Genomic DNA, 20,510 nt, shown 5'->3' with positions numbered 1-20,510 from the left:
AGTTGCTTCCTAACTTGTTGGTTTGACCCCTTACCTCACTCTCTGTTTGGCCCTTTTCGAGGGTAAACTCTGCATTTGTCTGTGCAGCTTCTAGCTGACTGAGGAAAGACATAACGAGAGCTTGAATGCTAGAAGAATGGCTTCTTTCCAGAGAACAAGTCATTGGCAAGTGCATTAAAAAGTTTGGGGGACTAGGCTGATTAGGTTGATGAAGTTTCTGAGCCACCAATACAGTTTTTTAAAAAAAATCTTGTGTTGTGTTTCTTTTAAAGCAACTTCTGAAGACAGAAGAGCATAGCTGGTCCCTGGCAGAGCTGATCCACGCAGTTGTTCTCCTTACACACTACCATTCACTTGCTTCTTTCACATTTGGCTGTGGAATCAGCCCAGAAATTCATTGTGAGGGTGGCCACACCTTCAAGCTCCCCTCTGTCAGTAACTATTGCATCTGTGATATTACAAATGGCAACCATGGAGTGGATGAAACTCATGTCAGCCCAGCTGGAAGCATTTCAGTAAGGATCTGTTACCATCTAGGAGTTTGAGCATATAACAGTCTCCAGTTTTAACAAGTTCATACTGTGGTGTTTCTGCATTAATCCAATAGGTGGATGAGATCTAGTTCTGCATCTCCATTTCACCCAACTTTAGTGGCACAATAGAGTGATTTACCCACAGTGTGGATGAACTTGGATGAGGGTTAGGTGGCTTAAGCTCAATTTAGATCAAACTGAAATGATAATCTGGGGGAAGCTATCAGAAGTGGCAGTTATCTCTGTCCCCTCAGTTGAGGGTGTCTGCCTTCCATTTGTCATTCCAGTTGGCAAACTGGGGGTTTAGTTGGTCACCCTGCAGCTTCTAAATGTCCAAACAGCAGCAGTCGCCAAGGTTCCTTTTTTCGTCTGTGCTTTGCTGGAGGATGAAAACCTCTTCCTTTAACATGAGACCCAAACTCTACACCCACAGACCATTCAGAATCTTCTGAATGCCTTTACATTAGGCAGTACGTCTTGCCCATTACTGCTCCCTGATCTGCATTGGTTTTTCAGCTGGCTATCCTTCGCAGTTAAAAGTCAAAGATCATGATTTCAGGTTTGGGTGCTGGTTAACTCTTGAAGACCTTGGTATAAACAGAAGAGATCTGGTGGTGCAGGGCATTTCAGTGTGGGCTCCTTGACTCTGGAACTGCCCCCTGCCATCTTGAGAAGAGTCTGGGTTTGTGGATGATAAGGGCACAATGCAAGACACCTATTTACCCAGGCTTTCCCTGGAAGAACAAGCATACTATGTGAGGCAGAGAGGAAGTGGAGGACTGATTGGGCAAAGGTGGGAAAATTGAAGATAAGGATTTTATTTGCTGTAGCTTGGGGGATTTTTGTTTTAGAGTTCCTTTTTAATGGATATTGAGCCAATAAAATTTGTATTTATGATTTGAACAGTACCCAGAGTCATAATGCACTTATTTTGACTTATTATTTTATTTACAAAGTGGGAGACTAAATCTTTAATACAATCAGACTAGAGCTCTTAGATCAGTATATCTCTACATAAGAAGAGTTCTGGTCTTTCTAGAAAATATTTTTTTTTTTTAAAAAGATGCAAATCAAGGCTGGAGTATGAGCTTTAACTTTAACTTTAAACTTTTGGCTTGACAGTTTGTATCACAACTGTCATGTTCTAGTATATAGAGCAATAAAGTGTGTGTGTTTTAATTTTAAGACTACAGAATCTTTCTGTGAAGTTGAAGCACTTATGGAGAAAATGAAGAAGCTACAAGAGTGCAGAGATGAAGAGGAAGCCAGCCAAGAGGAGATGGCCACACGTTTTGAGAGAGAGAAGAGAGAAAGCATGTCTGTGTGTTGTTCAGGTAAAAATACATAAGTGGTGATTATTTAGACTTAACTAAATGTGTTGGAGAAATCAACCTACTTTTAACATCTACCAGTTACTTAAAAAGTGGTATTTTTGTTGTGTTTTATTGCACAAACAAAAACTTAATTTAAAAAGGATTATGGTTAGAGAAGTGATATATATATATATCTATATATAGATATATAGATATATATATAGATATATAGATATATATATAGATATATAGATATATATATAGATATATAAAAAAAAATTTTTAAACAAACCCTTAAAAGCAAGGAGGTGCCAAATTGTGTGGCATCTCTTAAACATACCATAATGCCCACTAACAGCCTCCATATCTTCACAAGGAACTTAATTTTGCCTCCAACAGATAAGAAAATGCTACTCAATTACTCTCCTACAGTGTAATGTAAAACCTAATTACCTCAGCTACAGTAGCAAATATTAAACACTGATGTGCACGAGTTGAAGGTGGGGTGTGTTGTTTTTCAGGGAAATAAAAGATTGTTCTTAAGGTCTGCTACAAGCCTAATGTTATTCTGGGTTCTTCCACAGAAACTCTCTCCAAATTAAAATGTGGTTTGTAAGATCTAGAGCTCTGTTTCCTTGAACTTTTGATCCAAAAAATCCACTTACTGCCCATGAAATTCTGAAAAAAAAGTAGATGCAAGATGTTTGATACTTGTGGATTTTGCATATATATATGAAAGAAGTTGGATTTTTCCTTCAAGGAATTGCCTCTAGAGATACATACGCTTGCAATTGTATGAGGCTGTACATATCCAGAACCTTTCAAATTAGTCTAAAGAGGTTGTTATATACCTTACAGACAATCTCTGCAGTTTTTAAGTGAAACCATGCTTATCCCACAGCTGCTGCAGTTCCTAATTGCTTACCCAGAGAAGAACTCTGATAAGCAGAGGATAAAGGATGAATAAACTGTGGAGCCAATTTCTTTGGATTAGTTTCTTGAATGTCTGGAAAGGACTGGTACACTGGGTGCTATCACCATTCAGGCAACTACACCCGTGTTCCCCCTCCGTGGTCGCTCGAGTGCACCTACTTTAGGCACTTGGTTCCTCAGCCATCACCTCTCTTGAGCAGACACCCATGTCTCTCTCCCTCCTGACCAGGGTTTTTCCAAGCTGCACTGTTCCCTGCCTGCACTGTGATATCCTCAGCAAGCCAGATTGCTTAAACAGGCCAGTGCCTGTGCTTTGCTTTCTCTCTGAAGGCTATGAACAGCTGTACTACAAGCTACCACATAGCTTTTACTAAATAAGCACATTTATTCTTAAGATGAAAGCATTACAGAAAAAACAGTAAAAGAACCTACACGCATACTAAAAAGCTTATCAGAGATCACCACAGCTTAACCTTGGGTGTGGTAGGTGTCAGTCCTTCAAACCCACAACCGGTTTCCCTGTGGTTACAAGTTCATAACTGATTCAGATTTAGAACTAGAACCCAGACTGGGCAGAACAACTGTTTCTTTATACAGCTTGGGCCTTTGATGGTGGCCTTCAGTAACAGGTAATCAGCAGACAAAGACCCTCTTCTCAGGTCGTAGCTTCAAAAGGCTAGTTTTTTTCATAATAGGAGTTGGGGAATATGCATTCACCTCTTCCTAGATATTCCCCAGGAAAATAATTTAATGGTTTTTATTCTAAAAGCCCATTCTTGTCTGGCACATTGTTTGAACCTCCCCGTCTCACATATCACCCCCTTTAGAAGTTACATACAGTCTTGGCCCACGGTAATACATAGATCATTCATTTAATATAATGGACCCCAAAGATACTTGAACTTAATTTAGTAAGGTCTCCCAAGGATATTGCAGGAAATTGCCATATCTTTCACAGGTTCTACCATAAATTACTAACTTCTCCAGTTACTACTAGGTAACCAAGTTTTGCAAGAGTTCCCTGTATTAGGATTGTTTCTTGTGGGGTGGGGGAGACGAGTGGGAGGTGTTATCTTGACATATTGTACTGTCGAGTGAGAGAATCCACAATAGCTTCACAGGTGCTCTTCTATTTTTGTTTTCTTGCTGGAATATGCTGAGATTAATTTGTGAAACTCCTACTGTTTACTTTAACAGAGGATGAGGAATCAGCGCCGACAAGAGATGTATCTCGCCACTTTGAGGATACAAGCTATGGGTATAAAGACTTCTCCAGACATGGAATGCATGTGCCTACATTCCGTGTTCAGGTAATAGAAAAGTGATCGGTAACCAGCATCAGAAAATGTGTACAATCAGAGTGTTAAATTGTACCAATTACTTTGCATCAAAACTCGTCACTAGTTCTAACTATTGCCTGGAGAACAAGAGAGGATTTATTTTTTATTTTATTTTACAAATAAGCACTTTTATCTCAAGAGCAATACAGTTATAGTGATTATACTTGATAAAGGAAATTGAAGAGCTAGAGTTTCAATGTGTCTTTGTGAAACATGTAGTCAGTTTTGCTTTCTTTATTTTAAGGACTATTCCTGGGAGGACCATGGGTATTCCTTGGTTAATCGTCTTTACCCAGATGTGGGGCAGCTGATTGATGAGAAGTTTCATATTGCTTACGATCTGACATACAATACAATGGCCATGCACAAAGATGTGGATACCTCCATGCTTAGACGTGCAATTTGGAATTATATCCACTGTATGTTTGGAATAAGGTTGGTCCTGTCATCTTCCTTATACAAAACAATTAGATTTGATAATATCTCACTATTTTTTTTCCTGATGGAAAGAAAGCCATTTATTATGCTATCAATGATACATTTCATTGCCATGATAGCAATACAGGAGCAAGACTCTACTTAAGTGGGTGAGAGATGCATATTTCTAGAAAGTAAGTCTCTGTTCACAGCTGGAATAACTAATTGTGTACAGTAGTTTGAAACATAATTTCTAAGTGAAATACTAGGATTGTGGGACAGGAAAATGAAAGTATTTTCCTTTCACTTTTGAACAGATACGATGATTATGACTATGGTGAAATTAATCAGTTGTTGGATCGCAGTTTTAAAGTTTACATCAAAACTGTGGTTTGCACTCCTGAAAAAACCACAAAAAGAATGTATGATAGCTTCTGGAGGCAGTTCAAACACTCTGAGAAGGTACTGTCTGCATGTATTCGGAGTAGCTCAGTAGATTTGGTAGTAATGCTAGTAGCCGTAGTGTGCTACAATAATAGTGTTAAATGCTATGATAATCAGAGAATCGTGCTTCAGTTATTAAATTATTTAGATCTTACTTCTGTTGGATAAATATCATACTGAATTTGTTGAATACACTTTCCAATAAGCATAACTTTTCCTTGTCTACTAAATATGCTGGCTAACAGACAAAGCAAGTTATTTGCTGGTCAGTATGCAAGCTTTCTTGTTATGTAGAGGGAAATAGATAAGTTGCTAAACTACTTATCGATACACACAATTTAATTAACAAAGACTCTTCTCTCTAGGGCCAGTTGAGGAAATCAAGGCCATTGTACATCATGACAAGGGGCCCCCTGTGGCCTATCCCTTATGGTCCATGCCCCAGAAGCCCCATGGGAGGCGCTTTTGCCCTAGGAGCAGCAGCCCCCCACCTCCCTCCCAAAAGTACTTATTCCTAAAGCAGATAAACCCCAGCTGCTATGTGACTCAGGTTCCCTGTGGCCTTCTTCAGCCACAAAGTTCTCTCTTATGATAGTGCTGGGAGGTGTTTCCCCTAAGCAGCAGATCTTGGGGATAGCACCCATTGATGTTTATGGTGCCAGCACTATTTCAGGCTGTCTGCAGGCTCACAGACATCAGTTACACGCAGTTGATGTCTTCAAGCTTTTGTTTACGACTATGGAGCCAATAAATCTCTTTTTTTTTTTTTTTTTTTTTTTTTTTTAATAAAAGCTTACATTTTGTTGTATTACGGTAACTCTGTGATCTGGGGCCCTATGCCTATAATGCCTGTGCCATAGGCCTGGTCTACACCTAACACCTGGGTCTACCTCCCTACCTCGCTCAGTACTGTGAATAATTTCATGCCCTGGGTGATGTAGTTAGGTCAACCTAACCACAACTGTAGACACAGCTAAGTTGATGGAAGAACTATCCTGTCAACCTAGATATCACCTCTTGGAGAAATGGATTTGCCACAGCGATGGAAAAACCCCTTCTGTTGCTGTAGTGTCTATACTACACTACAGTGGCATTGTTGTAGCTGTGCTGCTGCACTACTTGTAGTGTAGACATACCTTTAATCTGCCCTTCTCTTATCAGAAGAGAGTGATGTCTGGTAGTATCAGACCCACCACACCACCTGCTTCTCTCACCCCACTCCATGCCTGCCCTTTAGCTTCCCTAAGATCCTTTGAAAATGTTTACAAGTTGCCCTGCACCTGTAGCATTTGCTGGAACCTTTCCCCTCCTACAGGCTCTGTGGCAGGGAGAGCGCGATCTGTGTGTGTAACTTTACTTTTGTTTTTTGTTTTTTAAAGGTTCATGTTAATTTGCTTCTTGTAGAAGCTCGGATGCAAGCTGAACTACTTTATGCTCTGAGAGCTATTACTCATTATATGACCTGATACCTTTGACTGACTGACGACGATGGAATGTTCAGCAGATACAGCCTATAGCGTGACCCTACTAAGCACCAGGACCAATGGTCACTAGAAATTAAGAGACTTTGCCATAACTTCGTTAGTTTCAGCTATTTCATTGTTGGAATATCGCTGTTGCCACTGAGCAGTGACTGTGTGGCAGTTGAAAGGATAGAGTTGTGTCACAGTGCTGCCTGTTCACAGTATTGGGCTTTAGACAGCATAGGAAACCATAACTTGTGGCAATACAGCAGATGGTAAATACATAAATCTTGTATTAAGTTAAATACAACGGGAGCTGGAGCATAAGAAGCCAAAAAAAAAAAAAGTGCACCTTGATGACTCCTGCTTTTGATACATAAGAATAATTATAGAAAACCGGGATGCTGCTATTGTGCTGGTGGAATGAACTGAGACTGGCTGTTCCAGTTAAGCTATAAGTGAAAGTGAGCACTGCTATATTCTGAGCCTACATTGGGTGTGGTTTTAAAGAAAACATGCCCCCTTGTTTAGCATCTTTTTAAAAATCAGAACTAATCTTCCTCAGGCCATACTGACAGTTTTGAAGGTAACAGATTTCTCTTACTGTAGTTTCGCCTTAAAGAAAAACATGTTGTAGAACAATTTGTTCAGAATTCTTTGGTGAAATCCAAAGCGCAATGGTCTTCCTGTAGGGAGGGGATGGGGAAATTCACTCCTGAAAGCTATTTAGATAAATGTAAAACTACATGAATTGCCCCTTAATCTGCCACTGATGCCCATTCCTTTGTTGTCCTGCATTTTTTTTGTTTCTAGGAGCTAGCTAAGGTGTGGGAATGTTACACTGACTGTTTGGCAGTCCAGAGTAATGATGTTGCAGCTGCTTAAGTAACTAAGCTGAAAAACTTCTATTTTTTAGTAAATCAAAACATTAAAGTGATAATGTTCAATATACAGTTGGTTTCAGAGAATACATGAAACACTTTTATATGAGTGTGAATTGCTTTTGAAATCTGTCAGTATTACTGATATTTTTAAATAAAGGATAGCAACTTTTTTATCTGTTCTTTATTTTACACCATCTTACTGCTTTAAACTTCACTAAAGGATCAAAACCATTGAGAGGCACAGCTGAGCAAACCTACTATATAACTTGTGAAGCTGACAGAACCTCCCTATTAATTATTCAGTGTAGGTCAGATTAAGGGGGTGATGATTAGTTTTAGGGGGGAAAATATAAAGCTCACCCCAGTAAACATTTGATCTTTAGTCAGCACTACCTTCTCTTGCTTGCTCAAGACCATTCTTTGTTCCCTCCCTAGACTAGATGATCATGATAGGCCCTTGTGGCCTTAATCTATATACAATTGCTGTAGTGTGTACCTATTGAAAAAGAGCCAGACACTAAAAGAAAATAGTTCAGTTACTAGCCAAAGAAATGGTTTGATATTAATTATAGAGGTGTTGCACATACATGCTTTTTCTCTGATTTATCCCCTTAACAATCTGCTTCATTTATTTCTACCTCTGAACCTTATTTGTGAACAGCTTAATTAAATGCTACTTGGATTTCAGTTGAAAACTAAAGCCCATTTTGGTGGAGTAGGAACATTCTAGAAATAGCTTAGATACTACAGCCCCAAAAGCTAAAATATTATCTAAAATGGTGTGGGGGAGAGATTAATAAACTGTCACAAAATTGTAACTAACAGGAAGCATCTGCTATTTCCTCTCAACAGGATTTTGATGTTCCAAAACCATATAGTAAGAACTTGGCTTTAAAGGGCAATTCCTAAAACTTAGCTTTGTTTAACTGTATCTAACTCCAGGCAGCAATAAAGACAAAGGGGATATTCCTGCTCTGAAAAATTGAGTTACAGTGGTGCTCAGAGAGCTGTACTCTTCCTTTTGCCAACAGAGGCCAGCAGTGTTGGGTGGGGGGCTGTCGCTCCTATATCCTCAATGTCCTTGTACCTCTGAGTGAGGGTGCAGTGGGCAGGGCAACCCCCAACTGCCATATATGGACAACACAAAGAAAGCTATTTACCTTACAGTAACTAATTCTTTAAGTCCCTGTCCCTACATATTCCACAGTTGGTGGTTTGCAAACAGTGACCTAGATCACAGGAGGCGAGTGATAGGAGTCTGCCTAAACAATGAATGGGAGGCAGCCTTACCAAATTAGCATCAAATGTTGAGTGATGCTGGGTAACATATGTGCTGAACTCCTCTCCCCATCAGGTGGCTGCCCTATGTGTCTCTAGTATTGAATCACGAAGCTAAAGAAGTTCCCTTAACTCTTAAGAGTGAGCTGTCATGCTCCTTAGTAGGTCTAAGTTGGCTATTTCACATTGACTAACTGGATTTCCAGTGTATGAAATGGCAGTGTTAACATGGCCTGACTTTTTGCCCCATGCTGGTAAACTACAAGTAATATGGGGGATACTATCTCTCTCTCTCTCTCTATATATATATATATATAGAGAGAGAGAGAGAGAGAGATAGTGAGAGAGAGAGAGAGAGAGAGCGCACCTAGTTCTAGTTAGGTACAAACATCTAGGTGGTGAAGCTTGGAATGTGGCTTTGGGGAAAAATACAGGCAGGTGCATTACTTGGTTAAGATGGAGACTACCTTTGGCAAGAACTTCAGGTGAGGTGTCAAGGTTACTCAGTGGACTTGAAGCGTGAATATACAGTAGGCTTGGGGCTAATAGGTCAAAAATGCATCAGCCAGCTCTTTGACTCTGCCCTCCCCTGGAGCAAACTGTTTTGCATTTGTTTATGGTGGTGGCAAACACTCCTATGGTTGGATGACCCCCACCTGACGAATGTCTTGGATAAGTGTCCTGTTCTGACCACACATGGAATAACTCCACTCTACAGTTTCCAGGATCCAGTGGTGCACAGTGATGTTTTTACAGACCCCATGAAAATAAAATAGTTGCCAAATGGAGAGGCTATTACAAGGAAGATCCAACAGAAATTGTACACCTTTCCTGACCAAGGAGTCAGATCTGCTGCCTTGAGTATGATGAGGGATGGTAGAAGCAGGTGATTGCCTGCTCTGAAATTGTCTGACAACTTTCTAGGCCTTTGGTTGTTGGAGCAGCTAATGAAAGGTCCAGGGCTGGTGTGTATAAAGTTGCCCAAAGCCCTTAGAAGGCATTTGACAATGGTAGTCATTCTTTGATGTTGGTGCCAAAGAACCAACATGTCTGCCAAAGCAAGTTAAAATTCCCTTATCAGTGGGCATTGCAAGATGTCCAGGAGCTTTCCCCCCCCCTCCCGCCCCCCTGACCACTTCTGGAATCTCCAGGGTATCAGCCATCCTACGCAGCAAGTCCTGGAACACTTTGTGATTATTTGGGTTTGAGACAGATAAGATGGACATCACAGCCTCCTCCAGGGATGATGATGGTGTGGTCCACAACCTGTGAGCAGGTTGTTTGGTTCAGAGTGGGGCAAATTAGGCTAGCTATAATGCCTCTTTGTGAGGTGATGGTGAAGGGGAATTAGCCTTTGATTAGGATGCAGATGCTGGCCTTCTAGTCTGATGAATTTCCCCACAGTGCCCAAGACCACCACGGGTGTTGACAGAAATATGGAGCAGGTAGCCCTGGGGTTGGATACTAGAGAATAGTATCCCTCTTTGAGCTCTTAGGTCTGGGGTAATAAAAAAGCAGCCCTCAACTCCCCTCGGGTATATACTGACATGGACTGAAGTAGCAACTTCTCCCTACCCTTGCTGTCTGTGTCAGAGAAGGAGCAGTTTGGGGTGGAGAACTGAGAGCACCCTGAAACTGTGCTCTCATTGATACTGCAGATGTGCTCAGTACCAGAGGTGGTACCTTCACTACCAACAGCAGCAGCGAGTCTGGTACCATAAACACAATGAGGCCCTTTAACACAGTGTAGGATTTTAGTACCAAGTAAGTTAGCACTAGTCAGGCAACTAGATGACATTGGTACTGGGGAATATCTGTACAGGGTGGGCTTCAGCACCAAGCCATTCCTGAATAGGTGCCAGAGCAACCCCTTCCTTGAGCTACTCTCAAATCTCAGTAGAAAAGAAGATTTTTGACTGCTTGAGGATGGACCCATTGTGGGGGTCTATAAGGAAATGGGAGTGGCATACAAGGTTGGTTCCACCATGCTTGGTGACCTACAAGGTTCTCCCTACATGACGACAAAGGTGAATGTGGGAGAACCCCCCCCTCCCCCCCGAAATTGAGGAGATGGATTGGGACTCCACATCCTCTCATGAGTGGGGGAAGTGTCAGTGAGGACAGAAGAGACTCCTGTGCCATGGAATGGCCACTCAGAGACCGAGGTTTCAGTACTGAGGAGTTCTGTATCAGACAATTGGTATCAGATGAATTGGAGTCCCCAAAGGTCCCTCAAACATCGGAACTCTTGTGGTACTGAAAAAGATGCTATAGCCAAGGTCACAGTAGCTGGAGCTGACGGCACCAACGATGATTGGCACCTGACAACACCTGCAGTAGGCCTGTGTCTCCTTGGTACCAAGAGTACAGCTTGTACAGGCACCCCTAACTAGCTGCTTGCATTGGTACCAATGGCTGGGTTAAGGTGCGTGATGGCACCAATGTCTAAGTAGAGTGCTTTGGCGTCGATGGAAGGGCTGATCCCAATGGTACCTTGTGCTTGCCCTCCTTACCGGTGGAGGATAGAGGTGTCCTATCAGAAGCACGCTTTCTTTCCTTTGAGTGCCGGGACTTCATGGGCTTGGTGGCACTGGAGGAAGCATCCTTGGCCTCAACTGTACCCTTAGAGACCAGGGACCTCAATGGTGACCTATCTTTTTTGGAGCTGGCTCTTTAGAGATCGAGTCCATGCTCCTCTTTTTAGAAGTTCTGCCAGCATGTTCCAAAGACTTACCTTTCTTAGAGGAAGCATGCCCTAACATTGATGGGGTGCTGGATCTGTCTGGGAACAGATGTACAGGAGCACTGTCTCCTGCCCTGGCTCAGAGGGCAGTTGCAAGGAACATTCCATGGCCAACAGTCTTGACTTTCGGTCCTTGTTCTTCCTACATGGAAGAAAGACTTCTGAGAGATGAGGGACTCTCTCAGCAACAGACATACTTTCAGTGCCCATCACTTGTCTCTCTTGCCAGGAAGCTATACTGGTAACATTTCAAGCCTGACAAACCAGGCATATCCTGCCAGGAGAAGAAAAGTCTCCTGGGGGAAAGAAGTCCTCTCAGCTAAACTATTACTAAACACTATCCAGTAACCTGCAACTATAAACTAACAAACTTTGAAGAAAGATAAAAGGCAGAGTATGCAAGTGGTCTGTCTCAGGCTGAGGCAGTAGAGAAGGTACTGAGGGTGGTTTGCCCGTGCACGCCTATATAGCCTCTGCTTCTGTCACAAGGAGGCATAAGGCACATGCACAGGCTGAATGGACCACTGCCAACTAGAAATCTCTGATTGAGAGCTAGAGAGGCACCTGAACTGGAGCACCCTTAGGGATGCTACTCAAGGAACAACAAACAGCAGTTCCTTTCTGCTGTAACCAAAAAAACCTAACTTCGCTTAACTACAACTGTTTACACAACACTAGGGAAAATGCATGAGTGAAGGGCAATGAGAAGGAACTGAGGGCCACTCATTATGCCCCCAGCTGGAGGCACTAAGACACATGGTAGATACACAGCTCCCAGTGGACACTGCTGGCCAAAAGTATCCAAACAAGTACCCAGTATGCATTGCACCAACAGTGGACTATATAACACAACCACACACAATCAGCTATTCCAGCTCTAGTCTGGGCACTGATCCAATGGATCAGGGGCAGCCTTCTCTCCCCCTTTCTGCTGTGCATGACTAGTCCTATAATACTAAATTCTTCCTCTGTTATTTCAAGGACAGAGCCAGGACTAGTCATGCATAACAGAAAAAGGGAGAAAGAAGGCTGCTCCTGATCCATTAGACTTGTGCCCAAACCAGAGCTGGAGAAAGCTGAGTGAGTTGATCACCAACTTCCCTGTGATAAGGATAAAGCACATCATCCCTCCAGCAGAGAGGAAAAAGAATCCCCAGCCAAGAATGGGGAAGGTAGAGCGAGACTATCTCCCAGCAGCTTAGAGTAGGAGGCTAGAGTTGCCCCTCATCAATGAAGAGGGAAATCCCCAGGAGTGTGTAGAGAGGAGGGAAAGAGAGGAGTTCCCCTTTTTGTGAAAAGGAGACAAATTCCATCTTACCATTTAAAAAAAATTCAAGCTCTTGTGCTTCATTTAAGAGCATCTTGTGAAAAGAACAAACTCCAAAAGTAACATTGCAGCACATTCTCAGCTAGCATTTGCTATGGAATTTTATGAACGAGAAGTACCAAGCTCAAGTCTGTAGATAAACGTAGTGTACTACAGAACAATCTTCTTATAATGCATAGCTCCTTGCTGCCAGAGATTTCCCATGTGCCCATTGCTGGGGGGCAGGGGCAGGGGAATCTAACAACTATAAGAAGTAAGTTTGGCAAACTATTCAAATAGTCTTTTTTCAGCTGTAAACAATCTTTTCCACCAAAGAAACCCCCAACAGAATTTAATTACTAGAAAAGCCACATTACATCAATTACTTGATATTTTTTAAGCAGAGGTTTAAAGTGACATTATACAAATACTAATTTTCTCAAAAGATGGTATTCAGTCTAGCTGTGAGATAAATTAATTTTATTCATTTTCCCCATAATGTCCAACATGCTTGCCAATGAAAATGTATAGGTAGCATCAGCAATCGTTAAATATACAATCTACATACAAAAATAATCAATCAGCACTTAATGGAGTTGTTTTCAATATATTAATAGCAAACCCTGTTTGCATTTACTACTACTATTTTAAAACAGCTGAAATATTCTGTGGTTTGTAGTAACAGTTTCGCAGCCACCAGGTTAAAATGAAGTAATAGTTCTAGGCTGAAGGAAGGAATGGTGGCTTTGAATTCTGTTGAGAAGCTTCTGTGCTACAGGCTTGAACTCTGTTTCCCAATAGAGTTTGTGATAGTCCCTTAAATCGCTGTCGAAGTTGTAATCCAATGCTAGTTCCTCATCTGTAACAGGGAAAAAATGTCAACAACGTTGAAGAATTAAAAACCCCTGTGTATTATCACTAGGGCATGTACAATTTTTACCTGTTCTACATTCATAGTTTACAAACAACTTTGAGTTAAACTAAAAACCACTGTCTGAAGAGCTTATTCTAATGGAAAAACATGAATGCATTTGGGCTCAGAAAAATGAGTAAAAAAAAGAAAAAACATTTTGTGGGGGGTCTATATCACCTCTCAATGGCTTCACAATAGCTGTCTACAAATAACAGGTTTTTTTCCTCCTAAGTGCCAGCTTGGGAATTCGAAGTCAAGCTATGCTTGTTCTGGTTTGATCATCATCAACAGTAAGAGATTCTACAATTAAATGTAATTAACAAAGTTGTAGATGTACAAGCAAGGAGGTAATCCAGTTCATTCCTTTATGACTGTGTTGGCTCTTCCATAAATCACTCACTGGTAATCTGGTTTGTTGTTTTCTCCAATTCTATCCAACAATATCCCTGATCCACCAATAGGAGGCTGGACTGATCAATACAGCATTTAAGCCTGTCCACCCTACAGACACGTCCAAAGCAAGAAAGAACAGAAAAGTAGACTAGAGAAGATTAGACAGGTGGTCTTCAAATGTTGTTTCCTAAGGGGAGATTGGAGGAAAGTAAGATAGTTTTCTTCTCCTATGACAAACAGGATTACTGGTGAGTAATCAAGCTTATGTTCCTCTTCTCCCATTTTACCCAGCAACAGCCTTGACTATCTGATGTGGCAAGTAAGGGGGGAAAAAACCACCTAGGGCAGGCTTACAGTGGAACTCAAAGGAACATGCTTCAGAATTTGGAATCCACTACAGGTGCCAAGCACAACTGATGGTTGTGGACAAATGTCTGAAAAGACTGAGGTTCCCCCCCCCACTCCCCCCAACATGACAGTTTTGGCTGAGTCAGCTCAGAAGAGGCCCCAAGGCAGAGCTACTTGCAATCCACATTTTGGCAAATCCAGCAATTACCTCAGGGAACAGGTATCAGAGGGGTAGCCGTGTTAGTCTGGATCTGTAAAAAGCAACAAGGAGTCCTATGGCACCTCATAGACTAACAGATGTATTGGAGCATAAGCTTTCGTGGGTGAATGCCCACTTCGTCAGACGCAGGTATAAATATGCAGGCAAGAATCAGTCTCGAGATAACGAGGTTAGTTCAATCAGGGAGGATGAGGCCCTCTTCTAGCAGTTGAGGTGTGAACACCAAGGGAGGAGAAACTGCTTCTGTAGTTGGATAGCCAGTCACAGTCTTTGTTTAATCCTGAGCTGATGGGGTCAAATTTGCAAATGAACTGAAGCTCAGCGGTTTCTCTTTGAAGTCTGCTCCTGAAGTTTTTTTGCTGCAGGATGGCTACCTTTAAATCTGCTATTGTGTGTCTAGGGAGGTTGAAGTGTTCTCCTACAGGTTTTTGTATATTGCCATTCCTAATATCTGACTTGTGTCTATTTATCCTTTTACGTAGGGATTGTACAGTTTGGCCAATGTACATAGTAGAGGAGCATTGCTGGCACATGATGGCGTATTTTACATTAGTGTATGTGGGAACAGGTGGTAGATCCCATCCCCATGCAAAGCAAGTGTCCTTCTCTTTTTACTTTTATTCTTTGAGCATGTAGTGGAGGGGAACTGATTCCAACTCTGACAGGATCTCAGCCATTTCCTCTATAGCAATGGAAGCCACTTGGCCTCTAGGCCATCAGAGAGAATTGAATGAGATCCTGGGCGGAAGCTTCCAAAGGCCATATTCTGAAATGGAGCTCTGCCCAAGCATGGGTGAGGGGGTTTCTGAGAAGGGCAGAGGGCTGTGGATGTCACACGGGGTTAAGTCATAGTTTAAGGCAAAGAGAGCTTGGAACGCCTGAAATACCAGCACACTGAAATTGGCATTCCAAGGCAGGGGGCTGCAAGTCCCCCATACTGAGATGCCTAACTGAACATCACAGCCTGCAATGCTAGCAAATGTGGTTATGAGGGTGGAGATGAAAGGATGGGAGAAGCTGAACCCTACCAAAAGTAGTGGGGGAAAGCTACCTCCAAAGCAGGGACTTCCAAAGCTTAATAGAAAGGAAGAGCAATTAGTCCGAGGAGAAGAGTGTTGTCTCTGCAGCAAGAAGCTCTGCAACGGATGGAGATGAAAGCAAAGCCAGGACCTCAGATCCAAACAAGCAGCAACATCGCCAAAGAAGCTCAAAATGAGTCTGACCACAAAGAGGCTCAGGGAGCGGACTCTGGAAAGGACAGAGAAGGGATTCTGATGTCTGTTCTCTGAGAGAAATGCATTACCTAGCCCAGAGAGTTAATTTATATATGAAAACACTATCTCTGACAAAAGACCAGTATCTACTAAATAGGTAGAAATTACACTTATGGTCCATAACGTGTTGAAGGAATGGGTAAAGGCCCAGGCTGAGGGGTCCTGGATCAAAAGGTCATTGCAGCATATTGTATATACACACACAACTGCAGCAAGTAGGCTATGAAAGTCTTGGAAAGGACAGGAGGCAGAGACTAGACCAAAGAGAATAGTGCAGACCTGGAGCTGAAGAGTCCCCACAGGGATGCAGATTACAATGATGGGCTATATGAATGGGGATCCTCTGTGGAAGTACAGTAACTCCTCACTTAAAGTCATCCCAGTTAACGTTGTTACGTTGCTGATCAATTAGAGAACATGCTCATTTAAAGTTGTGCAATGCTCCCTTATAACGTTGTTTGGCAGCTGCCTGCTTTGTCCACTGCTTGCAGAAAGAAGAGCCCGTTGGAGCTAGCTGGTGGGGGCTTGGAACCAAGGTGGACCGGAAGCCCCCCCTAAGTTCTCTGTGTGGCAGCTGCCCAGCAGGCTATCAATTGCCAGGCAGTTCATCTGTCCCTCCCCCCACTGCCGTGTGCTGCTCCTGTCCTGTCTTGGAGCTGCTACCGGGAGCCTCTTGTTTGCTGTGCAGACAGGCAGGGAAGAGGGGTGCTAATGTCAGGGTATCCTCCTCCCCCTGCTCCTGTACCTCATCTCCACAGAGTGGGAGGGGGACACACAACAGGACTCAGGACAGAGGTTACTGGCAGCAGCTGCTGTCTCAACTTGCTGATCTATTTAAAAAAGGCAGTGTACTTAGAGTGGGGTCAAAGTATTTAAAGGGGCAATGCACATCTTTCTCTCACAAAGGTGTGTGTCTCTGTCTCTCTCTGCCATTCTGTCTCCCCTCCCTCCATTTGTGCTGCCTTGTAGAGTGTAAAGCTACATTAACAATGTGTTAACCCTTGAGGGCTCAGCCGAGTGCTAGATCATCATTTATCAGTAAGGCATTCCCTGGGAAATATCCCACCCTCTGACTTCACCACCTCAGCCAAGCTTCACAATCATCATTGCTGTGTACAGTATTAAATTGTTTTTTTTTTTAAATTTAAACGGTGTATGTGTAGATATATAAAATATAGTCTTTTGTCTGGCAAAAAAAATTCCCTGGAACCTAACCTCCCGCCCCGCCATTTACATTATTTTTTATGGGGAAATTGGATTCACTTAACATGGTTTTGCTTAAAGTAGCATTTTTTCAGGAACATAACTACAACGTTAAGCGAGAAGGCACTGTATGTATCCAGGTACAAATCATGTAGTCGGAAATGGTCTAATCTCCCAACTCCCTTCTCAATGTGGAAATCAGGGGGCATCTCCTGCACTACAGAGCACATGGATGCCATTCCAGGAGTGAGACCAACACACTGCTTCTGCATGGTGTGGTGGAACCCAGCACTAGAGCATAGAGTGCAGGCTATGTGCCATGAGAACAGGGGGCAGGAGTGACCTGTGAGAGGATGCCCACAGGAGAGGAGGCCAATACTAGGCCCTAGTGGAATGTAAGTGTATTTAGACCCCCCCTACTGCCCACGTGTAAATGAGGTAGGGGACAATTGGGTTGACACATTAAAACCCACCAAAGAGGAAGGAGGAAAAATTGTGATGTGATAATGGGAACCAAGCTGTCCAATATCACAAGGTACACAGCTGCAGACAAGCCCCAGGTCTGCTGTTCCTTCAGGAACTCCTGCAATGGAGTAACTGAAGCAACTATGCAGAGTGAGGAAGTGCCAGGCTGAAGAGCCCTGCAGAGGCAGTTAGTAGAGCAAGTGGGAAGAGGGTCTCGGGGGCAGCAAAAAAAAGCACCTGTCCCTGAGAGAAGAGGTTATTCACTGGATGGACTGTGACAGAGCCGCTGGAAAGGGGAGGAGAGCTGCTTGTGCAAGGGTCTAAAAAGGGGCAGAAAAAAGGAATGGCTTTCCTTGCTGCCGTCCTTCCTGACTCTCCTCTCTGCAGACTTTTTATTTCCCACTCTCCTTTGTCTACGTTATTATATGCATCTTCTTGCTAGAGATGGTTAGTGAGGCTAGTGAACTGTGGAGCAGCAATCACCTTGCTCCAACTCACAGGAGTCCAACAAACGAGGGGAAAGGGCTGGCCTGCCGCTTAGGTACAGTCTATTAATTGACTGAAGTTTCCTCCTACTTCCTGACTGGTAGAACCTTAATGCTGATAATCAAGGTGTATAATGGCAGGAGACGGTTGCAGGCCAATATTAACTCACTGTTGTCACTACCAAAATTCGATGACTCCAAACACACACCAGAAGCAGATCTGGTGCGTAAGAGTGCCATTTGTACAGTCACTCTTCTTATCATAAATTTGAGGAAGATTAACTTTCCAGTTAAATTTTGATTTAAATAAGCATCCTTACATGCTACAACTAAAATTGTAATTGCAGAAGGACACCCGACTGATGGCAGATGAACAAGCTAATGGGAGTAATCATGTATGGTATCAACATCTTAATAGCTGGAGGAAGAAAATGTTAAATGAAAAGGAAAAACCCAGTAGCACTAAGAACGATCCAAAACGAAGATGCAGTCACCACTGGACGGCAGACCATTCAGGAATGATTGTGACTGACTAGTACGTTTGCGCTTTTGTTGGAGAAATGCTAAGAGGTGCACTATTGATTGTGCAATGAGTATTTTTAGACAGATGCCTTATCTTATCATGCAGTACACTGCGATCTCTCATTGCACAGTACGGAAAAATAAAGCAAATAAATTACTTAGTAACTTTGCAGTAAACACAAACCACCACTTCTCGCAGTCTAGAAATGTCCACAGCAGACTGTGTGGCATCTCACTTAGCAGGTCTTCCCAATTACCAGCCAATCCTGGCCTTAACAATATACAACTTTTCAAGAAATTAAAAAAAATTGTAAATCAAAATTAACCAAAACGTTTGCCTCACTTTCTTTTGGATTTTTTTTCTGTGTGTTTTTATTAAGGCAATTGGAAGAGGCTGACTCAGTGAGTATAATACAAAGCAAAGTAGTGAACATAAAATAAAGGGGTAAGATTAAGTACAGAAACTATGCACTATTATGTACAATTTGAAAACAAATGTATCAGGCAGTAATAGGATCTCGTTTATCTACATGCCACTAGATGTCATTTCTCTGCTTGTTTTTCTCTGAGACACAGGCCCTGGCATGGGGGGGGAGCAAGGCAGGGGTTACAGGGAGTCTTGAAAATATAGTGAGATAGGAGGGTGGACCATGGAACTTGTAGGTGGGAATGGGGGAGTGCAAGGAGCCCCTGGCATGTGCAATGAGCTCAGCCTACAGAAGCAACAAAGTGTGCAACTCTCTTGCATTAGGGGAAATGTCTTATTCCCTTGTGCTGCCCAGTGGTCTCTGTATTCACAATCAAGGTTAGTTAAGCAGCTGAACGTCTGATAGAGTGCTTTTATAAATCCCTACATTGCTTTGGAGGGGAAGAAGGGCCCAGGTCCAGTGAAAGGTACTTTGCACTGTGAGTATATAGGGCAGTTGAGTCAAACAAGCAAAGGACTGTTGGTGAAAGACACTAGGTAGCTTACTGACTGGCAAAGCAGCAGAACTGGGACTGGAATGGCAATGGTACAAAAAGGCATTGGTGACTACCTATATCTGCCATGAAGGAGGAAAAGCATGGAAAAAACATGGAGATAGTAGCTGCTGTGAATGGGCAAAGGTCATTGAGTAATCCATGAACCGCTAAACTGTTTAAATACATTGCATCCCATGCACAGATACTTCCTTGGTTCTACTCCTGTCTTGTTCTGCTCTGAGGAAAAGGTAATGAGATTGTTAGTGCTTACCTAAAAATGATGCAAGCAGCACTAGGAGCGTATTGATATCTTCTTCTTCAAAGCATGATGCAGCACTTGTGATATTTTCACTATAGTTCCACAGCGTTTTGCATATCAAGCAAGCCAACTGCCAGTCTGTAGGCCCAAAGTCTCTTAAACAATCAACCAACCTGTTAGTATGAAAAAAAAAAAGTTTTAATGTTCTGTTCAATTTTATTCTCTCTTGTTCCATTCAAAATCAAGCCAGTCTTAAAACATGTGCAGACCCAGCCCCTTCTAGGGGTGCAGGGAAACAGGGGCATCAGCACAATACTAAGCTTAACCTTCCTCATTATACTGCCCCTTCTTTTTCAAGTTCAGTGAAGCCTGGCCACACTGCAGATCACCTGTTCCTGCGTTGTGTTCCACCAGTGACATCACAGCCACTACAGAACTCTACCGCACAGCAAAGCCAGCACAGAGTGGATCAGATAAGAACAGATTTTTGCCCAAGAAGTGGCAGTTTCGAAAAGCTCTTTTTTACAATCAGGGTTCCAGAATTAAGCCACATCTACAATCCTGGGCAGGATGAACCTCGGAGGTGGGGGGGGGGGGGCGCGCGCGGGGGAGAGAAGCTATAGGGGCATGACTGCCCCATAGCACCTCCTGCTGGACAAATGTGGCACTGTCAGCATTCCCTGAGGCAGGTTTCCTCAGCTCTCCACACACAGATCTGTATGGGAGATGTGGCTTAGCCCTGTGGCAAAAAATCAAACACAGGGTACACCTTCCTGGGTAGCAGAAGTCCAACTAAAACGTCCCAACAAAC

The 20,510-nt window shown here is 42.7% G+C and overlaps 2 protein-coding genes across 16 annotated transcripts in view; one reads left to right on the top strand and one right to left on the bottom strand.

Annotated features, from left to right (window-relative positions):
* Nucleotides 1-7,496, top strand: part of SESN1 (sestrin 1) — a 117,200-nt gene extending 109,704 nt beyond the window's left edge. For 6 of the 10 annotated variants that reach the window (XM_024102500.3, XM_005287648.5, XM_042857676.2 and 3 more), the window contains 6 exons: nt 273-515; nt 1,720-1,867; nt 3,977-4,089; nt 4,364-4,554; nt 4,854-4,998; nt 6,360-7,496. In XM_024102500.3, the coding sequence (XP_023958268.1) occupies nt 273-515; nt 1,720-1,867; nt 3,977-4,089; nt 4,364-4,554; nt 4,854-4,998; nt 6,360-6,446 (927 nt within the window). In that variant the 3' untranslated portion in view covers nt 6,447-7,496. The remainder of the gene's footprint in view (nt 1-272; nt 516-1,719; nt 1,868-3,976; nt 4,090-4,363; nt 4,555-4,853; nt 4,999-6,359) is intronic. The other 4 variants (XM_065590202.1, XM_005287652.5, XM_065590201.1 and 1 more) reach the window with 2 other exon arrangements.
* The window catches only part of ARMC2 (armadillo repeat containing 2), a 157,971-nt gene that overhangs the window by 28,246 nt on the left and 109,215 nt on the right, over nt 1-20,510 (bottom strand). For 4 of the 6 annotated variants that reach the window (XM_065590191.1, XM_065590192.1, XM_065590194.1 and 1 more), the window contains 2 exons: nt 19,712-19,872; nt 13,120-13,513 (listed from right to left, as the gene is read on the bottom strand). In XM_065590191.1, the coding sequence (XP_065446263.1) occupies nt 13,356-13,513; nt 19,712-19,872 (319 nt within the window). In that variant the 3' untranslated portion in view covers nt 13,120-13,355. Of the gene's footprint in view, nt 1-13,119; nt 13,514-19,711; nt 19,873-20,510 lie in introns of those variants that run through there. The other 2 variants (XM_065590190.1, XM_065590195.1) reach the window with 2 other exon arrangements.

This window comes from Chrysemys picta, chromosome 3 (genome assembly GCF_011386835.1).
Source record: "Chrysemys picta bellii isolate R12L10 chromosome 3, ASM1138683v2, whole genome shotgun sequence".
Taxonomy (NCBI): Eukaryota; Metazoa; Chordata; order Testudines; family Emydidae; genus Chrysemys; species Chrysemys picta.
The sequence above is the reverse complement of the archived record's forward strand: the minus strand, read 5'-3'. Positions and strand labels throughout refer to the sequence as shown.